The sequence below is a fragment of the Sceloporus occidentalis genome, unplaced genomic scaffold (assembly GCF_023333645.1).
Source record: "Sceloporus occidentalis isolate IW3139 unplaced genomic scaffold, rSceOcc1.0.p SCAF_5, whole genome shotgun sequence".
NCBI classification, from domain to species: domain Eukaryota; kingdom Metazoa; phylum Chordata; class Lepidosauria; order Squamata; family Phrynosomatidae; genus Sceloporus; species Sceloporus occidentalis.
The window spans coordinates 81,397,393-81,416,884 of record NW_028316985.1 but is presented as its reverse complement, the minus strand read 5'-3'; the positions used below and the strand labels follow the sequence as shown (position 1 = coordinate 81,416,884).

Here is a 19,492-nt window from a genome sequence, read left to right as displayed (position 1 = left end):
GATTCTAGGATTTGTAGTTTTGTGAGATATTTAGCCCCTTCTCTCAGCTCTGGTGCCCCATCAAACTACAAATCCCAGGATTCCATAGTATCGAGCCATGGCAGTCAAAGTGTTGTCAAACTGCATTATTCTGCAGTGAAGATGCAGCCTTGGATAAGAGTTCAAATACTTGCTGTGTTTGCGTTTGTTTGCTTGGTTGCTTTGCCTGCCTCTTTTCTTTAGATGCCTAAACTGTATTTCTAAATGCTCAACAGTCATCTTACGTTACTTCAGTGCTAGAAATATACGGATTACAGGAAAATATCATTTGGTGGTGCAGCATGGGGTGGGGGTGGTAAGGGGGGAAATGCCATAGTTTTCTTCCTCCCCACAGCCACATCCCTGAGAATATCCCAGCTTACTTTGCAGTTTGAAGTTTCCTTCTTTGGGCTGCAAATAAGTTTTAATTAAAGATTACTAATTAATTAATATTATTAATATTAATTCCATCTGTCCTCCCCCTCCTCTGCCTGGCCCTCTCCTCAGAAGGAATCCAAGCTGCAGAGAAGCCTTGAGGGGTGAGCATTTGCTTCTCTTCTTTCTCTGCCGCTTGGCTTTCTCAGGAGAATGCCAAACGGCGGAGAAACCTTGAGGGGCAAGCCTTTGCCCCTCTTCTTCTGCTGCTGCCTGGTCTTCTCAGGAGAAAGCCAAGAAGTGGAGGAGCCTTGCCCATCCTCTTCCACATGGTCCTCTCCTCAGTAGGAGGCTGAGCAGCAGAAGAGCCCTGATGTTGTTCCCCATCCTTGCAGGACACCCAGAATCCTTTGGTGGGCTGAATGTTGTGCACGCCTGCTCTAGGGTGTGGGGCTTAGCAGAGGGATTTAAGATGATATTGAGGAAATATGAGGGAAGGGCCTGTGATTGGAACAGTAGATATGGAGGAAATTTGCTCTCCTCCATTTTACCTAGTGCAATATTTTTCTTTAAAGTAAAAATTAAAGTAAAAGTATATTCCTTTTGTGACAGCATTGAGTCAATGCAATGTCATACATCTGACACACAGGCATACAACTTAAGATGTTTTGAAAATCAGAGCGTTATCATCTTTCCTCATCTCTGTCATTCTTTACTGTTCAGATAGGGAGTGGAGAAGAAAAAGCACTTACGTTGACAGCCAAGAGGATCACTGCCACTCATTCCATAGTAGTTTGGCTTACACTTGTCACAATGAACACCTTCAACGTTTTCCTTGCAACGGCAGTGGCCAGCAATAGTTCCAAGAGCAGGGTCTGTGTGACTTTCACACAGCCCGTTGTACATTGTACCTTCTGGATCACAGTCACAAGCTATGAGCACATGGAGAGAAATGGATATAAGTGATCTAACGTAGAGCTTAATACAGTATACTGAAATTATTGGTGAGTATATTTGAATCACTATATTCCTCTGCCTTTGCTAAGCATCACTTAATTGAACACAGCATTCTTTTAATGACCATCTCACAATTATATATCTGTATCTATATCTGAGGTTGAAAGTAATACCAGAGCCACATATAGGCTAGGTTACTTTTTCCACCTTGGTGCTTTCCAGATGTTTGGGTCCCTAACTCCAAGTTTTTTCTGACCATTTGTAAAACATGAGAAAGACACCAGCCTGAGAAAAACTAGACTAGGCCTTCCCTCTTTTTTTTTTATTACTTTATGGATTATAGCTCACATAATCCTCCAGCTAACATGGTCAGAGGCTACACTGACCAATACATTATTGGATTTATAGCAAAAAAACACACAAAGTTACTAAGGGATTGCCCAGACAGGAAGAAAGTCCAGGGAAGTATCAAGACTCGTTCAAAGTATCATAGAACCCTAGATTTGGAAGGGACCTCAAGGGCCATCCAGTCCAACCCCATTCTGCCATGCAGGAACACACAATCAAAGCACTCTTGACAGATGGCCATCCAGCCTCTGTTTAAAAAATTTCAAAGGAGACTCCACCAGTCTTTGAAGCAGAGTGTTCCACTTTTGATAGTTTTTGTTTTCATTCTACTTACATAGAATCCAAATCCTTGTTTGAAATATCCCGTGTTTCCCTCACTCCCAGCCTCCTTTGTGTTTTCTTCTCCCACTAGACTCAAATAACATTGCAGAAATCGCTGTTCACCAATTTCCACTGAGACCTTTTTAACTATTATTCAGGAATTATAGTCAAAGTGTTAAAAGGGATTTAGCAATATTGCACTAGTTAAGCATTGGGATAATTTAATTTTATTTTATTGCTAGCATTCCTCTTTCCCTTGCTTGATCTCTGTCAAATTTGCTGTCCTGGGAACATTTGCTGTGTTTCTTGGTGGCAGCCATTTTAGGCTGCTGTCACAATGCAAAATTAATGCAGTTTGACAACACTTTAACTGCCATGGTTGCATCCTATGGAATCTTGGGACTGCAGTTTGTTGTAGCATCAGAGCTCTCTGACAGAGAAGGCTGAATATCTCACAAAACTACAACTCCCAGAATTTCATGGCATTGAGCCATGCCCGTTAAAGTGGTATCAATCTGCATTAATTTCACAGTGTAGCTAGCTCCAGGATACAGAAACACACTGCCATGGAGAGATACATTTCATTGCAGGAAATACTAATTTAATTTAAACTGACTTGGAGAGAGGGAATAAAAAGTCCTTGTAAGTGCTGGAAGTTCCCTGGGAATACTTCAGAATGGGGGAAAGTGTCATATAGATCTCCCTACTTCCAAATGGAAAGGGGAGCAACAAAACAAGGGACTTTCTGGTTTTCCCAGTCTGTCTGGATGAGACCCAATTAAAGTTTTGAGAGGGATGAATTTTACCCCACACCTATATAACCTTATGCAGAGAGAGAATCACCCTTGTTGTTCCCGTTCATTTGCCCTGAATCGGACTCAGGAGACACAGGAAAAACCTCTAAAAATGTGCCCCTTTTTAAAACCGGTTTATCCACCACTGATTTGGGTTTTGTAAGGAAAAATCAAATACATGGTGATCAGATCCGAATTTCAATGGGAACGAAATTGGCGCAATGAGGATCGAATACGCGCTCAAATGGGAACGATGCACCTATAATTCGATTCTTGATCTGCGTTATAAGCCAGTGGGAATGGGGCCCTAGTTACATCCTGCCAAAATTGTTTTTTGTGGGTACTGAAGCCACAGATCAGAGTTTGCAAAACATGAACAAGGGTTCATGAGCTCTTGGAGGTCACTCACAGGGTCATCATTTGACAGCAAATAACAACAGCTACATCTAAAACTTTGTTTAAAAGAGCGGAGAGATTCATCTGCACATGTTTACTCCTAACCCATTTCACATCTGCCCTGTGAGATATAAGAAGATTACCACACCAGCAAAAATGATGGGAGCATAGCGGTATGCTTCCGTCAATACTGTACAATGGTTATCACACAACGTCGAGCTACATCGTGATTATCCCATGAATAAAGATGAATTTTAGCGCTGCATTTTATTCACAAGGATTTGCTGGTGTGATAATCTCCTAAATCAGTTTTTGACATTATGTATCACTTGCTGATCTACCACTTTTTTTTAAACATCTTTGATTGTGGATACTAAATTACTGATTAATACATTAATACTACTGATAAGATCCAGATCTATGTTAGTCGAACTTAGATCTCTTTGAAGTCAATAGATCAGGGCAGTAAGTCCCTCTGACAGTCTGAATCTAACCCCTGTAGGTCATCCAGCAAGGGCTTTTCACTTACAGATACAAGCGTGAGGGTCTGAAATTGCTTTCTGTGGGTCCCGATAAAAGAAAAGCTTGCACTGATCACAGTGTTGTCCCACTGTATTATGCTGACAGTCTTCACATACACCACCACTGATACGATTATTGGAAAGGTACACTGCCATATCAAAGTGGCACCTTTCAGAATGACCATTGCATTCACACTCTGAAACAGAATACAAAAAGAGTATATATATTCATATAAACCCAAGTACTGAAAACAGATTCTGGATTCAATAAAACCAATTACTTTGCAGGAGACACAGACAGGCTTTATGTAGAAAGGAAGTTACATCTCCAGGTTCAGTCTACTGTGCACTGAACTTTTAGTCTGTTTATTCCAGCAGATTGCTATTCACAAGTTTAATAAAAACCAAGTAAATCACTTTTAGGTACTTTGGCATGCATTTTCCTGTGATCCTTCTGCTGGCCTCCAGGGAGCATCATTGTAGAAATCTTTACATCTTTCACAGGACAAACCATCTGTGTTGTGCTCGCAGAGGCAGCTCCCATGGACCTGCAAGAGGTCAACAACACATTTAAAATACAAAATTGTAAACAGATTTTTGCTTGTCTTGTCATCAGAAATGTCTCCTCTCAAGCACCACAGAAATGAACTGGATATGCAATAGAGTAAATACCTATACATGTTCACCACCACCACCACTACTACCGCCACCACCTTGCTTCCCCCTCCCCAAATTAGGACTCAAAGTGACCCACAATTTAAAATAAAAACTACAATTAAAAACTTACAAAAATGAGCACCAAAATAGAATTAAACTATTACAGTGTTAGAACTGATCACACATTAAAAAATAAAAATAAAATGCAATCTGAAAATATAAATGATCTAAAAACAGTAAATTAAAACAGTACAGCACGCTAGCCAATTCTTTTAAAACTTTCTATTTTAAAAACCTGTCTGAATAAAAAGGTTTTGGCATGCTGATGGAAAGACAACAAGGAGGAGGGCATTTTGGCTTCCCTGGGAAGGGAGTTCTAAAATCTAGGGACAGCCATCAAAAAGGCCCTCTCTTATGCCCTCACCAACTGTGCTTGTGATGGTGGTAGGACTGACAGAAGGGCCTCTCTGATGATCTCAGGATCCCAGTCAGGCTCATATAGGGAGACCTGATAGCCAGATAGCCTTGACTTGAGCCATACAAGGCTTTATAGATTATAACCAGCACTTTGATTTGTGTCCGGGAACAAACTGTCAGCGAGTGGAGCTGTTGTAACAGGAGAATAGTGTGGTAACAGGGTAATAGTATGGTCCCTGTCATCTTCCCTAGTTAATATTCCGGCTGCAGCTCTTGGGATCAACTGAAGTTTCCAAACAGTGTTCAAAGGCAGCCCCCAGTAGAGATTGTTACAGTAGTCCAAATGGGATATAACTAAAGCATCTACCACCGTGGCCAGATCTGGCATCTCAAGGAATGGGTGAGGTTGATGCACAAGCTTTAAATATGCAAAAGCACTCCTGACCACTGCAGAAACTTGGGCCTCCAGCCAAACTTGAGTTCAGGAATATATCCAAACTGTGAACTTGCATCTTCTGCGGGAATGTAACCCCATCTAACATAGGCTGGATCTCTATTCCCTGAGCTGCCTTCCAACTGTCTAGGAGCATCTCTGTATTGTCTGGATTAAGGTTCAATTTGTTGCCCTCATCAAGTTCATTACTGATGACAGTTGAGGACCAAGACAGCCACTTTGGATTGGGGTGGAAAGGAGTAGTAGAGTTGTGTATCATCAGCATATTGATGGTACCACACTCTAGAATGCTGGATGACCTCTTCCAGTGGTCTCATGTATATGATAAATAACATTGGGGACAAAATAGAAGCCTGAGGGACCCCACAAGTCAATGGACAAGAGGTTGAACAGGAGTCCTCCAGCACCAGGTTCTGGGTCTACCCCCCACTCCACCCCAGGAATGAAAGAAGCCACTGTAAAACAGTATTTGCAAGTCTCATCCCAGAAGGTGACCCAGAAAGATACCATGGTCAATGGTACTGAAAGTTGCTGAGAGTTCCAACTGAACTCACACCCCTGTGCAGGTCATCCACCAAGACGACCAAGGCTGTCTCTGTTCCACTGCCAGGCCTGAAACCATATTGAAACAGATCCCTACATGAACCTTGCCCAAAAATAGTAGATTGGACACTAGTCAATAATTATCCATTATAGAGGAATTCAGGATGTTTTTTCCAATAAAGGTCTCACAACTGCCTCTTTTAGGCAAGTTGGAATGGTGCTGTGTTGTAGAGAGGCACTGACTACCCCCTTCACCCATTCAGTCAGTCCCTCTTTGGCTTATATGATAAGCCAGGAAGGTCAAGGGTTTAACACACATGTGGTAGTTCTCTCCAAGGATCATGTCCACATCTTCAGGCTACACATATGGAAAAGTATCCATTAATTTTTCAAATAATTGATTACTAATGGGAAAGTATCCATTAATACTGGGCATGTAAAAACCCACCCACTCAGCAGGCCATTACATTTTTAAAAATTATATTGAGTGTAAGATATATATTGTAATGAAGATGGTATACCAGCCTTGGGCACATTTAGATACAGATGAAATGTTGGCATTTAAAATCTCTTACTAAATTAGCTATGCTGACTGCTTTTAGGACTGAGCTTCTTGAAGGGAACAGAGAAGAGGCTTCTCTACTTAACAGAAATAACCCTTGCTATCCCTCTCCTGAGAAACAGGGCCTGTAATTTCTAGTACCAATTGTGTCACCTAGGGCTCAGGCAGGCAGACTTCAAGACTGAAAGATCTATTTTAGTTGTGTGGATTTTTTACTAGCAGTTTAAGATACACCAGCCAGAAAGAGATGCAATACACACAGTTAAAATGAAATAATTGTCAGCCAAGGACCTTGTTTTGAGGACCACAACTGAACAAAGTTCACTATTCCAGGATAGTATTCCTGGAATTCAAGTAGAATTCCAGAGTGAATTTAATCCTAAGGGTAAAACTGAATATATGGACCTACATATTAATTTTATGTACCGTACCAGTGATCTTAGAAATGCTGGAGTATGAATAGAGGGACCACATTTCCAAAGGGCTTCCAATCATGTCATAACCATATATTAACAATAAAGAATGAAAGCAAATCTCTAACCACTGGTCCTTACCATAGTAATTACTAGACCAAACAGTGTTTGCAGCATATCAAAAGACACAAGTGGCTTCTCCTTAAAGGGGGAACTCTGAACACTCCAGTGTGAACTAAACATGGTCCTTGACCATGGAATATTGATCAATGGTTGGAAGGGGGTAAAATGAAGATTGAGGGAGGAAGGGAGAATGGAATGAAGCATCCTTTGAGTGGGCAGGACTAGTCTAAACAGGAGAACCCTAAACAAGAGATTTTCACATTGCAACAATCCCCCCCCCCCCCCCGACACACACATTTTACTTGTGGAGCAATCCGTTTTATACTTCTACATTCATAGGCAGTTTCCTCCCTTCTTCTCTTATGCACACTGTTCTTGGCAAGATAAGTAATGCAAGTCTACACACAGCATGTGCCATTTACTGAATTATACCTGCATCAATACAGCGGTGGTATTTCCCTGCCAGTATCCAAATAATTATGTACTACTTATTTTTAGGGCTATCTTTGCAATGACTCAAGGCAGCTGGGCTTTCACCTTAAATAAAGACTTCTTAAAGAAATGAGAAGATTTGCAACTTACCATTCCAGGTTGATGGAACACATCGCCTCTCAGATTCTGCACAGGACCACAGTAGCTGGCATGACCATTGCAAAAGCAACTCCCACGAACAACCATTTCGTAAAGTGCGTAGTAGTACTTATCTAGAGGATTGTGAAGTTTTCGTCCAAGTAAAGTATCTCCAAGTGTGTGGAGCTTGGTAAAGTTGATTCTCAGGTTTGTAAAAGTGATGAGTTCTGGGATTAAGAATGAGGAAATAACTGGTTAATTTATTTCAAAGTTAACATTGCATGGATATGCAAAGCTGCTTTTTAAACAAAGCCAGACCATTCATATTTTGCCTAGGATTCTTTATTGCAACTGGTAATGGATCTCCAGCCCAATGCAGTTCTTTTTGTCTAAAATGTACTGTATATCGTAAACCTGAGATGTTAAGGATCAAATGTGGGACTAATGTGTGCAAAGTTGTTGTACCATTGAGCTAGGATCTTTTCAATAAGCTTGCCAAATTCTACTGCATAGACAAATATGTCAAATAATTATGATCATCACAATGATTCCTACCACATTTCTATCCCATTTTTTCCCCAATGAGCTTAAAACAGCATACATGACCCTCCTCGTGTTCACTGTAACCTCATGAGTTTGGTCATGCTAAGGAAAGTGACTGGCCCAAGGTCACCCAGAATGTTTTGTAGTTCAGAGACTTGAACATGGATCTCCCAAATCTTGGTCCGACGATGTTGCCACATGATTATGCATTACCACAGCATTTTATAAGGAAGACAAAGAATGGAGTTTATCAGACAAGGGAAATTGGAAGTATAATCCATTGGCAATCTGAACGCAATCATGGGGTTTAACATTATTGCATGATAACCCACTACATGCAAATTCAGGCAATGGGAAGTCAGTCCGAGCGCAATCATGGGGTTTCACGTTATTGTGTGATAGACTACCACACGCAAATTCGGGCAATGGCATGCTATTTTCAGGCAATGGGAAGCCAGTTTGAATGCAATTCGCATTCACATAAATTCACTGAACTAGCGAATTCACGTGAATGCATTCTGGCCCCACTTTCTTCTCATTCGAAATTAAGAGAAATTCCTCATGTGTGATAAAGTCCCATGATAACAGGCATTATGACTGGAGCACTGGAGACCAGGGTTTGAATCCCTACTCGGTCATGGAAACACTGGGTGACCTTGGGCAAGTCACGCTCTCTCAGGCTCAGAGGAAAGCAAAGGCACCCCTCCGACCAAATTTTGCCAAGAAAACCCCATGATAGGTTTGCCATAAGTCAGAAATGACTTGAAGGCACACACAACAACAACAACAACATTCATACCTTGGATGTATGGATCATAAGGATTTGCTATTTCAAAGCTAGGATCCAAGGCTTTGAATACAACCTGTAAAATGTAAAATGTTAACAATTTAAAGCACAATTTAAAGGGCAAAAGCATTAACTGAAATAAGATTTCATATAACAGATGAACAAAGGCTACACCATTAAGAAGAAGGCTACAATCTAATACACAGTTCTGACACAGATACACAATCTAATACACAGGCTCTGAGACAGTTCAATACATTTACAGTGCAATTTGTTAACAATTATATCAGTTCAGTGCTACTTGGGAGAAAATCCCACTGAACTGATATAAATGTAAATGAATTGCACTGTAAATGTATTGGACTGGGTCAGATCTGCACACTACTTGTCATCCTTCTCTGTTGGGCTCTGCAGTGCTGCCAGTACCTATAACTGTACAAGGTGTTAAAATAATACTCAAAGTCTCCAAGTTCTATTTACAGAGCTTTACTACAGAGTATATGCAGCACTATATGCACAACAATGACTCTTCAGTCAACCATCCACTAACAACAATAACCCACACTGTCCATAGGTCATGCCAGTATTTATACATATTGTCTATGGCATTATTTCCTCACGCAGGTGTCTGCAATTGTCTATTGCATCGGCCTCTTGCATGATGCCAATTGACTCATCCTGGCCGCATCTTTCAAGTGGTTTGACAATGACACTCCATGTCTGTCACCAGGGTGCAACCTTTCCAGGTGTTGCATCATTCAGCTTCCTCAGCCAGCTGCCATGGTCTGTCCTGTGAAATTCTAGTCTAGGTAATGTACATACATACATACACTGACAAACTGCAAATGAATCCAAACCATCATGTCAGTATATATTTAAATAATATGCATACCTCCCCTTCAGTTGAAGGCTCAATATCTGAATACCTTGAATCACAAACAACATCTCCAACTTCTCTGGCTGGCCTTGAAGGAATACCAGGGAAAGAAGCAGCACAGTTTTGGGCAAAATATCTGTATACCTTCCAAGTTTGACCATAATCTGCAGAACGTTCCACCAGCATAGCAGCAGGGCGAAAGGACTGTAAAATACACAATGTCAAGATTATTTCAAATTGAGAGTCTATCATGGTCATCATGAGGACAATTTCAGTGCTTGTAGGCCTCAGGAAGACACACACCCCTGTGACAATTCCCAGGTGTTTACATTTATGGTGAGTCAATCACGGACAGGATCCATTGTTGTTTTCTAGCATTTGCAATAGCATCCAAAGATAATATTAAAAGTAGCCATTTAAAGAATTCTCCCATAATCTACACTTTACCTTATATAGTTTCCTTTCTACATATTGTGGCCAAAACATCGCAGGACAGAATCAGCTCACAGAAACGGTCTGGCACTCTGTGCTAATACATCAGTATTGGTAGACCAAATTATGTGCACATTTGAAGGCTCTCTAGAACCTCAGTGGAGTATTAAATAGGACCATATTTCCACCAAAGCATGTGTTACAAAGTAGGAATGAACAAAATTTGGGGATCACCCCTGTTTTATATTTTTCCAGTCTTAAATTGGGTTTGTCCTAAACTATTTTTTTTTACCAGTTTAAAGTTCAGTTCATCTTGAACACTGAGAATGTTTTATTTCAAAGACACATTTTATATGCATTGTTTTTATAGGATAACTCTCTGCAAAATTCAGAGAAGAGTGAAAGCAAAGGATTATTGAGCTTTGGATTCTGAATTGATTCTAAAGTGTGAATTTAGGTATATTTGCATTAATTCTGAATCAAAGTAGTTTCTCTGCCATCTGGATAAATTTCATGTTTTGATTCACTTCACTGAACTTTTGTTACAAATGTATTTGAAGCGTGGAAGGTAGAACATCAGTGCTTAAGGACATCTGACACAACAGATTGTGGAACCATGAAGCTATGCTTATTCTCCTATTTTACCATTAAACTTCAGAAAGCTTAAATTTCAGAAGGCTGAAAGTATACTTAAACAGAATGGATTAGCATTAACATTTATATGTGAATTGGACATTCTTTCTGCAAAACCTATCTGCTTCCTATATGATGTCTAAGCTGATTACTACAGAATAATATTTAAATACCAAACAAGAAATGTAAACAGCATAAAAGCCAAGATCAAACTGAAATCACAACTCAATAAACCTACTTAAATATTACATTTCCATGTACCTTGAAAGTCAGGATAAGATGGCTAAACTGAAATACGTTTTCCAAATCCAGCCTAATGCTAACATGGTCAATACCTGAAAATGAACAAATAAGTTTCAGCGATATGAATTACCTCCTCCTCATTAATGAATAAATTTAATATAAGAGTCAAGCTCACTTATGTTTCCCCTACTGGTAGGCAGATTAATTTTAGTGAGGTTTAAACTGAACAATACAGTGGGCCCTTGGTATCCACTGGAGTTTGGTTCCAGGATCCCCCATGGATACTAAAATCCGTGGATGTTCAAGTCCTATTGAATACAATGGCATAGTAAAATGGTGTCTTTTAGATAAAATGGGAGAATCAAGGTTTCCTTTTTGGAATTTTTAAAAAATATTTTCAAACCGTGGATGGTTGAATCCATGGATAAAGAATCCATGGATATGGAGGGCCGACTGTACAACAAAACATGTGTCTGTGGCAGTAAATGAACACTAGGGCTGCATCTGCACTGCAGAAATAATCCAGTTTGACACAGCTTTAACTCAATGCTGTGGAATTCGGGGATTTGTAGTTTTGTGAGATATTTCACTTTCTCTGTCACAAAGCTCTGGTGCCCCACCAAACAATAAATCCCAGAATTCCACAGCACTGAACCATGGCAGTTAAAGTGGTGTCAAATTGGATTATTTCTGCAGTGAAACTGCAACCTTAAAGTTTAGAAAGAAAAAACACAAAAACCAGCTGATGCTAAAGCGCATCTAAATTTAGCATGATTTAACACTTACAAACATTTTTGATTTTGATCTCAGCATTGGGGCTTACACCCACAAACAACAGATAACAGGTTTCTAGAGGTCACATATTTGGAAGTTTAGCCCTCACTTCTTTGAAACAGTTATTTTTTAAAGCCTGGTTAGTCTTCATCACAATCAAATCCAATGCATATATCTTATTCCAAAGCTGTTTCAACCATGAAGAACCATAGGTATCCTCACATAGCTGATCTAAACACCCCTAGGGCTTCAGAAGAGTACAGCTGAATCAAAAAGTTCAAGGCATTGCATAAGGGAAGCCTCAAGCAGAACGGTAACAGAATTTTAATGAGGTTTTAAAGCTCGGCTCATTTTCTTTGATATCGCCCTTCCAGAAGGACTGCAGGTGCTCTGTTCTTCAGAAGGAATGAACAGTTAACATATTGGAAAGCAGGTGACTATTAACTGCATCTTATCATGGAATACTATGTATGTGTATGAACAAATCTTGCCAAGAAAATTCTGTGATAGGGTCGCCTTAGGGTCGCCATAAGTCATAAAAGACTTGAAGGCACACAACCACAAATTTTCTGTACTACCACTTGAGATTATTCTTGGTCATTTTCATTTTTTCCCTCTATTTTGCCACAGGGAGAGCAGGTGTGTTTCAAGCTAGAAGAAAAGACAAAATAAAGGCTTATGTGATCTTGGCTTCTCCAATCCTCCTTGGTCCCAGTCAATAGGCTTGTATTCAACAAAAACAAAACATGGTTCATATACACTGTCCCTGGTATGCACATATAGGTAAGTGTCACTTTAGATATTTGAATATAAAGCATTAATTCCTAATGAAAATAAATGAAATCTGGTCTTGTTCTTTGTATGCAACAAATTATGTGAAATCATGCTGTTGGGCTCCACAGATATATTTGAGGTTAGGCTTTATGAATCTTCATTTCTGACCTTATTATAAACCAATGTAATTTTTCACTGGCAATACCACAAACACACAAGAAAAAAAGAGAGCAAAGAAAGTACTTTTCTACCCAATGATTTAAAAAAGAAGAATTTGAACAGAGACCACAATGAAATCAATTTTGGCTAAGGACCTAAAGTTAGCAGAAGCCACTCACCATTTTCAGATTGCCACCACTTCTTTTGGTCGGTCTCAAAATCTGTGATCACATTTTCAACCGAGTGACTGTTGGCTTGGAAAAAGGGGTGATAGGGATATCTGGAATCGCAGGTGAAACATTTCTGTTCATCCTAGAAAAGCCGTTTATGCAAGATAAACGATAAGCATATATGTCATTAATGTCCATACAGGAAGCTTATCTCTTATAACTGTGCATTTCTATTTACCGGTATACCTTCTTGTTGGAAATACTGGACTTACTACACTTCAATAACGTATTAAATTAGCTGATATTAGGTAGTGGTAAAAAGCATGAGCTAGTAACCTTTCATGGTGCTCATGAACCTCCCATGGTGCTCATGGCTCCTTCCACACACTAGCCATAGCCTAGCCATAGCCTTGAATGATACACAGATATAAAAGAGGTCTTTCCTACTTTCTCTCCCAACCTGATGTATTTTTTCAAAGCCAAGACTTACACCTGAGGAAGAAGTGAACAGCCAAGTGAAAAAGTGTACTGAGTGAATGTTTGAAAAGGAGGCCAGATAAACAGGAAGAGTAAGCACAGGAGAAGAGCAAAGTCATTGTGAGAAAAGGAAGAGGAAAAGAGGAGACAGTACGTGTACCAGGTCACTGCAGTTAGTGCATTTAACTAACATCTAGTCACACTGGAGAACTGGAAGTCCTTTTGACTCCTGATCATATCATTTTGAAAAATTAAACTTTTCACTATTCCTAGTTCAAACTGAAGAGCTAATGAGATCTTATAAGAACAACATGTTCTTGTATCTCCTTTTTTCCAGCAAGAGTGAAAAGTTTAAAGTGGTGACAAATGATTGAGTGCAGGACTGAGCAACGAAGCAGCCTGCCTTAATGCCAGGAAGGGTTTAGAGATGAAATTCCTTTATGACAAATTAAAAGCATTTGTAAATGATGAATGCAAAATGTAGCACAGTATATATGGATTGCTTAGGAATGCATTGCAGTTTAAGCATATGGATTCTTTAGCGCTGAAGGGTGGAAAGTCTATTTACCAAGTTCAGATTTTTTTTTATTAAATTCCTTTTAGACAATTGTTTCAATCATGTGCTCATGCTATAGAAATTCACAACAGTTTTACAATGTGGTTCTGATTTAGCAGTTATCATGCTCACACTACCTGAATATTTCTTAGCACTGAAGCCAATAGGATCCCTCACATCATACAGGGTTTCATGTGATCAGTGGGGCCTTTCAGAGTTTTGGATACTAGCAAATTAATTTTATACTGTTCACCAACATTAAATTATAACCCTAAGGACAGGGGTTGTCTTGTTATTGTTGATCAATTAGGTGCTCTGATGCTTTAAATCAGGAGTGGGCAACTGTCACTTGAGGGCCACTGGTGGCCCCCCTAACATGTTTTTTTCCAGGCCACTATATCTCTTTCCCCCCTGACAAAGACTGCATGTGATGTGAGAGACTTCTGGTGTAAAATGTTGCTTAATTTACTACATACAATGGGACCTTGTTATCCGCTGGGGTTTAATTCTAGGATCCCCCATGGATAACAAAATCTGTGGATACTCAAGTCCCATTAAATATAATGGCAGAGCAAAATGGTGTCCCTTATATAAAATGGAAAATCAAGGCTTGCTATTTGGAATTTATATATTTTTTAAAAATATTTTCAAGCTGTGGATGCTTGAATCTGTGGATAAAAAAAATCTATGGATAAGGACAGCTGACTGTATATTAAGGTCATTTGGTTACGTTAAGTGCTGTGTATCAGGGGTAATAAAGTAAAGTGTTGTTGGGTAGGAGGAGAGATAATGGAATATAGGAAGAAAGTAGTGATCAGCAGTGTCACTAGGATTGGTGTCACCCAGTGCAGTAATTCATGGTGTCACCCGCCACTATCTCCTGGGATTGGGTTGTAGATGGGAAGGAGGGTCTCACCACATGGAACTCAGCATCCTGAGTTCCCCATAACCCCCCAGCCAAGACAGCATGCCACCCTGAGCAATAATAGTTTTTTAATTTCAAAAGATCTCCACCCTCAAGAAAAGAGGAATTCACAGCAAATAGCTCACTCCCACATCCTGCAGAGGATAACAGAAGAAAGGAGCCAGATAGATCAGGATGGAGAGGCTGTGGGAGGAGAAGCAAAGAGAAAGGCGCACACCTTAACCTTCATATTAATTCTCCCAAAGGGCAGTGACATGCCACGAAAAGTCCCTCCTTTCTTTCTCAGAGAGGGGCCTTAGGATGCCTCGCTGTTGGCTGGTGTCACTCCATCTGATGGTGTTACTCAGTGCAGTCTGCACCCCCTGCGGTGATGCCACTGGTAGAGATTGATGGAATGTCTGAGGGGATTTGGCTAAGGTTGGTGAAAGACCATTGATATATTTGATAAGGTAATTAGTTAGGAAAATGAAAGAAATGAGTGAAGTGAGGATTAGAATAATAGAATCGTAGAGGTGGAAGATACCACAGGGGCTATCCAGTCTAATCCCCTGCCAACCAGGAATACACAATCAAAGCACTCTTGACAGATGGCCATCCAGTCTCTGTTTAAAAACCTCTGAAGAAGGGGACTCTGCCACACTCTGAGGCAGCATATTCCACTGTCAAACAATTCTTAACATCAGGAAGTTCTTCCTAATGTTTATGTGGAATTTGTCTTCCCGTAGTTTGAATTCCTTGCTCCATGTCTCTGGAACAGCAGAAAATAAGCTTGCTCTATCTTCAATAGAACATCTTTTCAAATATTTAAACATGGCTATCATGCAACTGCAATTCTGAGTATTCTGAGACAGACCAAAATGTATTAGAACTTGGGGTTATCTAATGAATTGATCATTCAGAACAAACTAAAGACCATTGCTGTGCCTTTGAAAAGTTGGTGTCTTCTCTTTTGTGCTCCCACTTCACAGTTTGTCACCAATAGCTAATTTAGGTATGTGTGTGCAACTATATCATTTTGTTAGCTATTAGGTTTTGTGAGCAAAACGCTTGGTGCACTGGAGGAAAAAATCAGTACAGCTGTGACTAGTGTGTGCCTAACCCATGCATGATGCCTAATCCTAACTACCGCCAGGTATTTTCAGTGATGATTATATGACTAACAGAAGCAAATGTGCATCCGTGAAGGGTGGAGTTCCTTCATTTACCGGTGCGCAGAGGCATGTGTAACCTGGTGCTATTGCCTTCTGAGCTGAAATTTATATTTTCAATGGCATTTTCTGAGAAGCATGTGGAGGCATGTGGAGGCACAGGTCACCAGTTTACATTTACCCTTGAAATTCACAAAATCCTTCCACTAAGTTTTCTTATCCTTTGGGTTTTTTTGTTAGATTTTAAACTAATAAATGCTAAAAAAATATATAGAGTTTTACTGTAATTTCAGTTTCCATTACATTGATTGGGAGGCACCTTCAGTGCAATGCATAGATTGCTCCCAAACACTGATGTGAATGGCACTTGGCTTTACTTACAGATAATCTGTGCAGCATTACCAGATGATAAACTGATGAGCAAGAAGGACTTTTCAATAATAAATGGAAATAAATTGTGCAAGACAACGAGGCATGTTGCATTGCATACCAGTAGTGTGAGAACAGTATGAATGTGTTCTACTAAGCTCACAATGCTCTCTTCCAGGGCTGTTCCAAGACATTTTGCTGCCTAAGGCAATGGATAAAATGGTACTTTTACCCAAGTCAAAATGCAGGTGTTTGGAATCTTATTTCAACAATAGCAGTGGTATAGAGGTTAGTTTAAGTTTATATTTATTTATTTCCCTTCAGTTGAATGTGAATGCAGAAAATCTGTGAGCACAGCTAGGAAGATGCCACTGCTATCCTCCAGCGCTTGCTGCAAGACAATTACCTTCCTCTGCCTAATGAAAGGGCTGGCCTTCCTCCCTACATGTAAAAAGGAGGGCATTTAAAGAGAGAAGATATAAACTGTGATGGATGTTTTAAACAGACGTTGCGGTATGATTTCCAATTTAAATGTAAAACAACCTCCCAGTTAATTGGAATTATAAATTCAAATAATGTCACCTCAAGGTAGCCAATAATACAGTATTTCTGTGGGCCAGTGAGTCCACAGGTTGATGAAGCTGTTAGCTGTTCACTACGACCCACAAGCAAGTCCCCAATAGATGGGTAACAGGATTCATTTTCGCAGCTGTTCCGGCCATATAGAAAGTCTATCAGTAGTACTGTCAACAAAACAAAAATGAAATGCAACTTGTTACATTTATAGGCTAACAGTCAATGGAAACTTAAGTTAAATAAGCCTGCACTTAGACTTATATCAGATATACCATTTACAAAACTGGTTTTTGAAGGCAATTTCTAGTGATCAAGAGACTTGGATGCAATTGATGAGAATCCGCTTTAAAGTTGTTCTGGGATTTTTTTTTAAGGGCTCTTTAAGGGTTTGGGTAAGAAGCGCAAACTAGTCTCCCTGGCTTAGAAACTCACAGAAAACAAATATGCCACAGCTTTGTCCTGTATTTCAAATAATTAATTCTAAACCTTATTTACTATTGAGGTGATGATAGATTAAGGTTACACACACGCACACACACACACACACACACGGTGTATAAAACTAAAAAAAAACCCCAAAACTGCAAATGCACTCAGAAAAAATACAGAAGCCTGGACTTTATCTCCCTGGTAATTTTAAATGTTACATACTGACATGAGCATCCACATTTTTTGGTATCCTGTATTATGATATTAGTGGTAAACTTGTCACTGATTCTATCAAGATTTTTAAATGTGTTGGAGATGAAACATAAGTAACTATTGCTGGGCTTGACCAGACTGCTGATCCACTGTTCCTTTGTCTACAACCCATTCACAGCAAAGCCTTTGCCTGAAATGACTTTAAGCATCTTTCTGCCACTAAGCTAACTTTCTCTTCACATTTATTTGGCTTGTTGAAACATGTTTGTGCCTAAAACACTGAACAGGCACAGGGCCCTTGGAGGCTTTGTCTGCTTAGCATTACTTGGCTCAACATGTTATGACAGAATACATGAGGGGATTTTGTTTTAAAAAAAGAAATCTGCACTGGTTATGAGGGAATGTTTTATTGTACAGCTGTAGAAACAGCCATTCGTACTTATGAAAATATAACTGTTGAAACAACAAAATTTCTATTTGCTATTTAGCATTCACTCCAAATAGGCATCTATTTAGAAGCCAGGTACCTGGCTCATATAAGTTGCACGGATTTGAGGTGCAAGATGGTTCTCCACTCATAGTCACAAGATTACAAAATTTTAGAGATGGAAGAATCATCTCAAGGGACAGCTAGTTTGATCTCTGCCCATAAAGAAAATCCACAACTAAAGTTTCCGTCCTCTGCCTAACTTTTTTTAAAGAGTCCATCATCACAGAGTCCATCATCACCCTTCAAGGTAACTCAGTTCTCTTACATATTTATAGAAGTAGCCCTTTTTGCATCTCAAAGTATGCCAAAGAGCCCTTCTATTCTGTTGGGAAAGGAACCCATGCTGCATACAAACCAGCTATGTTCAAAAGTAAGCAGCTTGGTTTTTTTTTAAAAAAATACCTGAACATGTTCTTAACTTACCAAGGTTAAAAAGAATAACCAACAGAGCCCACATATTCACAAATCTCCTTGCTTCCTCTCCGCTTCAGTCAGAGTGGTACCTGTGAGGTAGAAAAGGAAAACATTTTGGAATATCCAAAGCTTCCAGACATCAGATATGGTTTTTATGCATATGCTGTACTCAGATTTAGGTTGCATGAAATAATATGACTATAGAAAAAAGAGAAAAAGGTGGAACCAACACAATACTTTGATGTCCTGAATATTAATACTACCTTATATACTTAACTATAAGTCGACCTCATGTATAAGTTGAGTGCAGGTTTTGGACCAAATTATGGATTTTGATATGACCTGTGGATAAACTGAGAGTAAATGAAGCAAAGGAAAACAATTCCAAACAACTTACAAAATTCCAGCAGGCATAACTTCTTGTGCTCAAACTAAAAGGCTGGCTGGCTGGGAGTGTATAAAAGGGTCAGTGCTTCTAGGACAGATTACACTCTTATCTTTCACCAGGAGATAGTTCCCGTTTTTAATAAGAGTTAAAATACAGTATTTACATCGACCCATGGACAAGTCAGCTTGGATTTTTTGGGTAATTTTTTTAAACTAAACTTTCTAGACTTTTACACAAGTACTGTATATACAGTATTTCATATTTGAAAAAATATCTAAGGAAATTTCATAACAGACCTGCAGTTTGGGCAATAGATATGCATAGAAAATATACAGTCATAATGAAACTAGCATATCACAAGTAAAATGTAACAATCTTCTTATTTGATAGTCTCTTAAATAAATTCAGAGAAGTGCAGCTAATGTGTCTGATCTCAGATCCATGCCAAATGGATGTCAGTAGGAGATTTCCTCCTTTGCAATATGGCACCTTCAGCAGAGGACTGGTTCTTCTCAGGATCACAGGAAGGGAGGATATGGTTCAAGGTAACCTGGTTCTCTTACATATTTATAGGATTCGGGATGAACAGTGGAAAGAGGTAAACTATTGCTGCCCCACTGACTTCTGCCAACTGAGGAAATTGTCT

General features: G+C 39.5%; 1 protein-coding gene across 3 annotated transcripts in view; it reads right to left on the bottom strand.

Annotated features, from left to right (window-relative positions):
• Nucleotides 1-18,586, bottom strand: part of LAMB4 (laminin subunit beta 4) — a 50,998-nt gene extending 32,412 nt beyond the window's left edge. For 2 of the 3 annotated variants that reach the window (XM_089526861.1, XM_089526862.1), the window contains exons 1-10: nucleotides 18,468-18,586; nucleotides 16,919-17,079; nucleotides 12,871-13,003; nucleotides 11,003-11,076; nucleotides 9,692-9,880; nucleotides 8,812-8,875; nucleotides 7,482-7,696; nucleotides 4,158-4,278; nucleotides 3,739-3,927; nucleotides 1,146-1,325 (exon numbers count right to left, since the gene is read on the bottom strand). In XM_089526861.1, the coding sequence (XP_089382987.1) occupies nucleotides 1,146-1,325; nucleotides 3,739-3,927; nucleotides 4,158-4,278; nucleotides 7,482-7,696; nucleotides 8,812-8,875; nucleotides 9,692-9,880; nucleotides 11,003-11,076; nucleotides 12,871-13,003; nucleotides 16,919-17,079; nucleotides 18,468-18,501 (1,360 nt within the window). In that variant the 5' untranslated portion in view covers nucleotides 18,502-18,586. Of the gene's footprint in view, nucleotides 1-1,145; nucleotides 1,326-3,738; nucleotides 3,928-4,157; nucleotides 4,279-7,481; nucleotides 7,697-8,811; nucleotides 8,876-9,691; nucleotides 9,881-11,002; nucleotides 11,077-12,870; nucleotides 13,004-16,918; nucleotides 17,080-18,467 lie in introns of those variants that run through there. The other variant, XM_089526863.1, reaches the window with a different exon arrangement.
• Nucleotides 18,587-19,492: the final 906 nt, after the last annotated feature.